Genomic DNA, 8,026 nt, shown 5'->3' on the forward strand with positions numbered 1-8,026 from the left:
GCCTGCTCCTCCCTCTCCCCTACCTCTGCCTAGGGTTTCTTTATATTTTAGTTGCATCAAATTAGTTAGGGTTCATGTAAGGGTGGAAACGAATCAAATTTCTAAGATGAATCATAAAACGAGTAAATTTTGACCACTTATTTCACTTTATAGTTGGATAATTGGCATATCCGCTACCACTTTCCACCCCCAGCTTCATCAAATTAGATGGTAATTAGGGAAGTAGTTCCTAGGTACTAGTTAGTTAGTAAGAACTAGGTACTAATTAGGTACTAGTTTATTTTTATTTATAGTAAGTTTATTTTTAATAAGAACTAGTTAGTAAGAACTTGTTGCTATTTTTTTAGGTAAAGCAATTTTCCCGCATCGACGTGGACGATGCCTATCCCGCATCCTCGTCGTCGAGTCGGCGGAGGACGACACCTGCTTGACCAGATAGGCCATGTCCGGGACTGGGCTCCGCCGAGGTGGTACTGGGAGGCGCTACCTACCGGGGGGCGCAGGTTGGTGAGGAGCTAGCCTGTCATTGACCCGAACCTTCTTTGGTGGTGGTCGCGTGGGCCAGTGATGGTCCAGAGGCTCGAGGACCCCGCGGAGGTGGTGCGTCACCGTGTCAGTGAGGAGGACGCGCATGTCTGTCGCTACTTGTTTGCGTTGGAGCACGGGTTCTCCAATACCTGGCAGGTTCTCCAGAGATCTCACTGGAGCTATGATCCCGTGATGGTTCCTTCTCTGTGGGTATCCACCGCCCGCGCCGATACCCGTCATGTGCTAGGGTTTTAGGTGTACTAGTGATGGTATATGGATGACACGATTCGGGATGTATTAATGATAATATTCGACGATGTATGGATGCATGAGATGATTTACTTTTGCTTATTGAATGCATGCTAATTTGAGTCCTATAAGATATTTTGAAATGTATATCTTGTGTTGCTCAAATAGGATATGTGCTTGCCCAAGTGGCCGGTCATGTTTGCAAGTTACACCTCCGAGTGGCCTATGTTTTGCCGGAGTGTTGATTCATTTCCGTTCTGGAAAATTTCAGGCGCTCAATATGTCCTATTTTAGCAAAGGTCATGCCGGATTTTTCCGTGAATTTTGGCATGACTTGTGTCCGAAGATGTAGGAAATATCGAGTGCCCCGGATTTGTGTGTTGAGTATCCTGGTAGTTGTCTTCGATCGATTTTCAATTAATGTTTTAACTATGAACATAGGAAATGTCTGACGACGAAAATGATTTCGGTATTTGCAAATACTGCAAAGACGAGCGCGGCCTGTGCGACGGAAACTTCCTAGATAATGATAGGCGCTTCAGCATCAAGCTGGACGAGAACTTCGAAGTGGATACAGTAAGTCACAACGACAAGTCTTTTTTCGTAATTAAGCATGACATTTGCTTCATTTGCTTCAACTTATAATTTAAGCATGACATTAAGCATGAAAGTCTTTTTTTTACTATTCTACTAGCGTATCCCCTGCCATGCAAGAGTTTTTGTATTGGATAAGATAAGTTTCAGTCATACTATGGAGGTAAAGAAAGTTACTTGAAGACCGACATGGTTATATTTTCCACGCAAAATTATACAATTCAGACGACTACACCTATTTTGGATGCAAAACATGTCGAGCACTATGCAAGACTTATGCATTTGAGCCTGATATGGTTATCACCTCTGATATTCGTCCGGAAGATAATATTGAAGGTAATACCGACATCTGGGTCGATGTGCAGACGCCTCCAGTTATACCATTATGTAAGTTTCTCAACCATATTTATGTCTTTGATATTGTTTATTCAAAAATAGTTGACAACTAATTTGTATTGTCAACTTATTTCGGTGCAAGCAAACATGTCCAGCGCTTGGTAGACAGGATATACTACTTTCCCGAGGCTGAACTAAACTGCGAGGAGCTAAGTCATTATGTTTCATGGCTTGAGGATCTTGATACTGTCAAGACAAATTTTCTTCCTGCATTTAGAAATGTTAGTACTGAAAACGTGCGACCAATAGTGTTCGTAATGAACTACGGTCACATCTATTTAGGAAGGATGGTAAGATTTTTACTATTTGTCCTCAGTGCATCTTTTCCATACATTATTTTTGAAGCTAAACTTCATTGCTAAGTATGTTACCATACGATGTTCTTCAACAGGGACTCCCGATGAATGTTGTGCCTTATGGAATCGAGACTAAAGGTAACATGAGTATTATTAGCTTACAGCTAAGATATCCTACAGATTACTTTAGTGCATTCAAGATTAGCGACGGATGCTTAATAGTGCAAGACTGGACCAAATGTGTGATGGAGAAGCGCAGAGAAGTACTAGGGGGCAGCAAACAGATGCGCTACCCACGATTAGGAGACAGGTTCATCTGCATGCTCCAACTTAATCAAGGCGAAGAGCTACACATGTTTTATGTTATTTTACCTAAGAGAGAGCAGCAGGAGTGATTAGCTAGCTAGAAATGAGTTTGAGGATGATGATGTGCTACAATATTACTATGAAGATAAAATAGCTAGTGTTGGTGGTAATGACTATGATGATTATTATTAGCTAGTGTTAGTGGTGATTAAATAAATACTGTTGGTGGTAATGACTATGATGATGATTAAATAGCTTGTGCTGGCGGATTAGATTCAAGTGGAGGCAACATGTGGTGCACATCGAAAGTACTACTAGTCCAAACTGATCAAGTTTGGATTAGTAGTATACTTTTGACATGCACCACATATTGCCTTCACTTGAACCTAATCCACCTTTATTTGACACACTGTTATGGACATAATGATGTAAACCTCATAACTGGTATTGTACCAATATTTGTACGATAGCGCATAAATACACTAAAAATAAAAAAAAATAAAAAGAATACTAGTAGCGATGGAGAGAAAACACGCTGCCAATAGTTATATTAGCAGTAGCGTGGGAGTGAACAAACGTTACAGCTATTTGTCCTAGCAGTAGCGCGTGCGAGCACGCGTTACTGCTAAGCAATAGCTGTAGGGCCTTATTAGTAGCGCGCCTACCCGCGCTACTAGTGAGCACAAAACCAGCGCTACTGCTAGGGTTTTCCTTAGTAGTGTTGTCATCCTTATGGTGTCAAGAGATGGTTGGTGCGGATAGCAGTTAATATAGCTTGTTAATCATATGATTGTTTTTCTTTCTCGCGCAGACATAAATTTGGTCTTGTATTACTTTACTATTTTCCTAAGTGTTTTATTTTGTGCCTATTGGTGTGGATTGTGTGTATTCTAATTATGTAAAATCCGCAAAAGGCTGGATATGTGCTTATTGTATTTGTATCCCTTTCTTTTGAGTGAATAAAATCCACAGTTTGTTGAAAAATCTTGTGTGTTTTCATCTCATAACGATGCACCAGATGTAATCCATGAATGGTGTATTTGCATTTAAATGGACTTAATAATTTGAGTCAATTTGTCAGATAGATGCCGAGTGGCCCGGCCATTGTATGCGAGTCGCATAATTATCTGAAATTTCCAGGTATAGACAATGATCGCTAAAAGTAGTGCGGCTTCTTAGCCTTCTTTTTAGGAAGTATCTAGAACTCATCTAGATGAGATATAATTTAGTCTCATTCACCTGGAAAACAAGAACAGATACAACCCACATCAGCACACACGCATCTTATAGCATCACATCCAATAGCTATAAAAGGTGAATGAGACCAAATTATATCTCATCTAGATGAGTTCTAGCAAAACTGTTCTTTTTAACCGTAGAATTTAGGCCACAGCCGTCAACATGGCAATCCGGACTGCAACCCGCTAACTCGAGGGGTAAAATCCCTATTAGGGTAAGGCTGTAAGGGCTTGAAAAAAATAAATACCTATTAAAACAAGAATTTAGGAAAAATAGATACCCGACAGCGGATGCGAAGTCTATCTGAAATTCCTGTTTGTCCCGTTGAATTTTCAACTAATTACTTTGACTACTGACCGTTCAGTTACACCCATCGCTTTGACATTTTTCTTTTCCTTTTGAGAAACCATTGTTTGACGAATTCGCCCCTACTTTGTGAGCATGTCAATGAACCAGTTGTACTGTCAAGTCCATCAGGGAAAACGGGAGTGCTTTCTGCATGGTTCTTTTCATTTGCACATATCTTATCTTCAAACGATGTTGCCCTTTATAACGCATGACCCGGTGGTGGTCATGTCGACCGCTATGATTAATTACTAGTTACTCCGATCCATAATAATAATAAGTGTTATGGTTTTAGTTTTGAACTAAAACCACGGCACTTATTATGATCGGAGGGTGTAATATTTTACCAGGTTAAAGTTGAAAATTAACCGGCAAACATATAAACATATGATGGTTTGGACTTTGTAAACATAATGTATCATAAGTCAAGGCTGCAGAAGTGCTGAAGTAACAATAAGAGCTACCAATTGTACATATCCAAGTCAGTAAAATGCTACGCCTTGCCTGCAGCGTGGAACTTCCTCCGCCGTGGAGCATCTGTTACCAATGAAACATCCTAAGTCAGGCTCTGACCGATGCTGGATTGGTAGAAGTTAGTGGGCAGAGAGTCTTTGCATATTACTAGTAGTATTGTAGTTTGAAGAAATGGATTTATTTTGGTTTCTTAATACTACGAGCCGACCAATTCGCCAGCTGATGCCCATTCATGGACGCCTAACTAGGTTACGTAAAAGTGGTACGCTCCCTCCATTTCTAAAATGAAAATCCTATACATTTTGTCCCAAGTCAAGCGATGCAATGTTCGATCAAATTTATATATGGAAAAAATTATAAACAACTATAATATCAGGTTATATAATAAAATAAATGATTAATTCAAGAAACATATAATAAAATATTTCTTTATATTATATGTGTCAGGTATTGTGGTTGTTGGTAGTTTTTCATTTTTTGTACAAATTTGATCAATCTTTGCACTATTTGACTTTTGAGATAAAAAAATATATACTGTAGCATCCTTTTGAAGAGGGTGAGAGTACGTGATTTGATGTGGTGAACTTGTTTTGATGCCGCGTTAACTCAGTGCGCACTGCAATTTCTCACACGCCGGTTAGGAAGTCTCGTCGCCTAAGCTCTAGCTTAATTACCATAGCCGCGATTGACTTGTCATTCTCTCTGGATTAACAAGTCGTGCTAAACTAATTACCCCGGAAGGCGAAGGGTTAGGTGGCCTCTTAATTACCGGCGCAACAAAAAGTATTGTACGTGCGAATGATGCTAATCTGTAAGACTGTAACCTCCCTTCACATCACGGTCTTTCCATGAAGCCTCGCCTCTAGCCGGCCTAGCTAAGCTAATAGCCATGCATGCATATGTAGCAGGAGTGCTCTACTGTGCTTGCGTACGTGATCCATGATATCAACATGCATGGTGTTTCATGTCGCCTGGTTTGATTAGCCTGGTCAAGTCAACCATTGCAAACGGCCGTAGGATGCCGACGCCTAATCCCTCGAGTGTATAAATAGGCCACACCACAGGCTTAGCAAACCACCCTTCCATTGAGCAGCGACTTAACTAGCTAGTTAACTACCGATCGAGAGCGCCATAGCACTGAGTTTGCAGACCAAGCAAGCATGGAGAAGTTCTCCATGGCGGCGACCATGTTCTGCGCCGTTGTCCTCGCGGCTCTGGCGGCGGCCGGCGGTGGTGAGGCGGCGGTCGTGGAACACACCTTTGTTGTGAGTATAATTAATATATAGTACTTACTATCTATCTTTAACCTCCTGATTGGTTAACTAGACTAATCAGTTACGTATTTGACAAATGATGTGCAGGTGCACGAGATGAACCAGACACACCTGTGCAACACGACCAAGATTTACGTGGTGAATGGGCAGCTCCCAGGCCCCACCATCGACGTCACCGACGGCGACACGGTTGTCGTCCACGTCGTCAACCGTCTCCCTCACGGGCTCACCATCCACTGGCATGGTGTCCGGCAGATGAGGAGCTGCTGGTCCGATGGCGCCGGCTTCGTCACCGAATGCCCCATCCCTCCCGGCGGCGAGCATATGTACAGCTTCAACGTCACGGGCCAAGTTGGCACGCTATGGTGGCACGCCCACGTCACCTGCCTCCGCGCCACCGTTGCCGGCGCCTTCATCATCCGCCCCAAGGGCGGAAGGTACCCGTTCCCGACGCCCGCCAAGGATGTGCCCATCATCATCGGCGAGTGGTGGGGGGGCGCCGAGCTAGACAGGAGGATGCATGATGGTAACTTTGACGATAATCCGCTGTCGGCGACCATCAACGGTAAGCTCGGCGACCTCAGCAACTGCTCTGGCAAGCCGGAGGAGAGCTTCGTCCTCGACGTGGTGCGCGGGGACACATACCTGCTGCGGATTGTGAACACGGCGCTCTTTTCGGAGTACTACTTCAAGGTCGCTGGGCACACGTTCACGGTGGTGGGCGCCGACGGGTACTACCTGACGCCGTATAAGACGGACATGGTGACCGTCGCGCCAGGGGAGGCCATCGACGTGCTCATGGCCGCTAACGCCCCGCCCGCGCACTACCATATGGTGGCGCTCCCAAACCCGCCGCCGGAGCCTGACCCGCAGATCCCGGGGTTCGTGTCCCGTGGCCTCGTTCGCTACGCCGGATCCTCCCATAACAACAACGGGCTGCCGGTGCCGACGCCACTCATGCCCAGCCAGCACAACACCATGCCGTCCTACTACTTCCACAGCAACCTCACCGGCCTCGCCCACCCAGACCGCCACCGCGTTCCCATGCACGTCGATGAGCGCCTCTTCTTCACGCTCGGCCTCGGCTCCATCTGCCGCGGCACCAACAAGACATGCGAGCGTGGGAGGAGTCCAGAGACCATCGTGGTGGCCACCATGAACAACGTGTCCTTCCGCCACCCGACTAACGCGTCGCTCCTCGAGAGGTACTACGACGGCCGGACAAGTGGCCTCTACACGGAGGACCTCCCCGACCATCCGCCGCACCCGTACAACTACACTGATCGCTCCCTCATCCCGCCGGGGCCACTGGAGAAGGCGCTCGAGCCGACGTTCAAGGCGACCAAGCTACGGAGGTTCCGGTACAATACCTCGGTGGAGATCATCTTCCAGGGCACGGCGCTGCTGCAGAGTGACTCCAACCCCATGCACCTCCATGGCTACGACTTCTTTGTCCTCGCCACGGGGCTGGGCAACTACAACCCCAAGACGGACCCCAAGAAGTTCAACTACCACAACCCACCGCTGAGGAACACGGTGCAGGTGCCCAGGACCGGCTGGGCCGCCGTGCGCTTCGTCACCGACAACCCTGGGATGTGGTACCTCCACTGCCACTTTGAGTTCCACATCATCATGGGCATGGCGACGGCGTTCATCGTGGAAAACGGGCCAACCCCAGAGACCAGCCTGCCCCCGCCGCCCCCAGAATTCAAGAGGTGTGGCGCCAATGGCTTCACTCAGCCATAGAGCTAATTAATCTGGGTAAGGACGTGTGTGCCGAAGTTGTGCCCTGAATTTATTTATTATTAGTGCAAAATAAGAACAAATGAAGCTGCACGCATTCATTGTTCATTGTATTGAGGATGATTCTTACCATAAAAAGTTGATATGGATTTTGTAATTTTATTTTCCCATTGTAATGTGTGAACTGTAAGTCTGTCTAGTAGGGTTCAGTGTCAGAAATAAGTGTGTCAAACTCAAACCTACATTTTAAAGAGAAGTATATACGAACTGGCTGATATCACAAACATTATCCTATATTTAGAGGATTCAGTGTCGGAAATAAGTGTGTCAAACTCAAACCTCCTTGGGTCGTTTAATCTAAATCCTACTGTCCCAAATCATATTGCAAACCAAAAGGATAACTAAATATGACAGGTGTTGTTGTAGAAGAAGTCGACTTAGCCCTATTTGTTTACTTTTCATATCTTGTAACATTTCGGCTTTGGTTAGATTTGTTATGTACTTTGCTCAATAAATAATAAGAATGATTACGCGCCTCATAACGATGCAGAGGCCGGGAGGGGGGGGGGGGGGGGGGGGCAC

At 45.2% G+C, this 8,026-nt stretch overlaps 1 protein-coding gene across 1 annotated transcript; it reads left to right on the top strand.

Moving 5' to 3' along the window:
* The first annotated feature begins 5,523 nt into the window (after window positions 1-5,523).
* LOC125532123 (laccase-19-like) lies at window positions 5,524-7,671 on the top strand. Its single transcript, XM_048696287.1, has 2 exons — window positions 5,524-5,692; window positions 5,789-7,671. Exons 1-2 carry the CDS (start codon window positions 5,588-5,590, stop codon window positions 7,445-7,447), a joined length of 1,764 nt encoding a protein of 587 aa, XP_048552244.1. The 5' UTR covers window positions 5,524-5,587; the 3' UTR covers window positions 7,448-7,671.
* Window positions 7,672-8,026: the final 355 nt, after the last annotated feature.

This window comes from Triticum urartu, unplaced genomic scaffold (genome assembly GCF_003073215.2).
Source record: "Triticum urartu cultivar G1812 unplaced genomic scaffold, Tu2.1 TuUngrouped_contig_9129, whole genome shotgun sequence".
NCBI classification, from domain to species: Eukaryota; Viridiplantae; Streptophyta; class Magnoliopsida; order Poales; family Poaceae; genus Triticum; species Triticum urartu.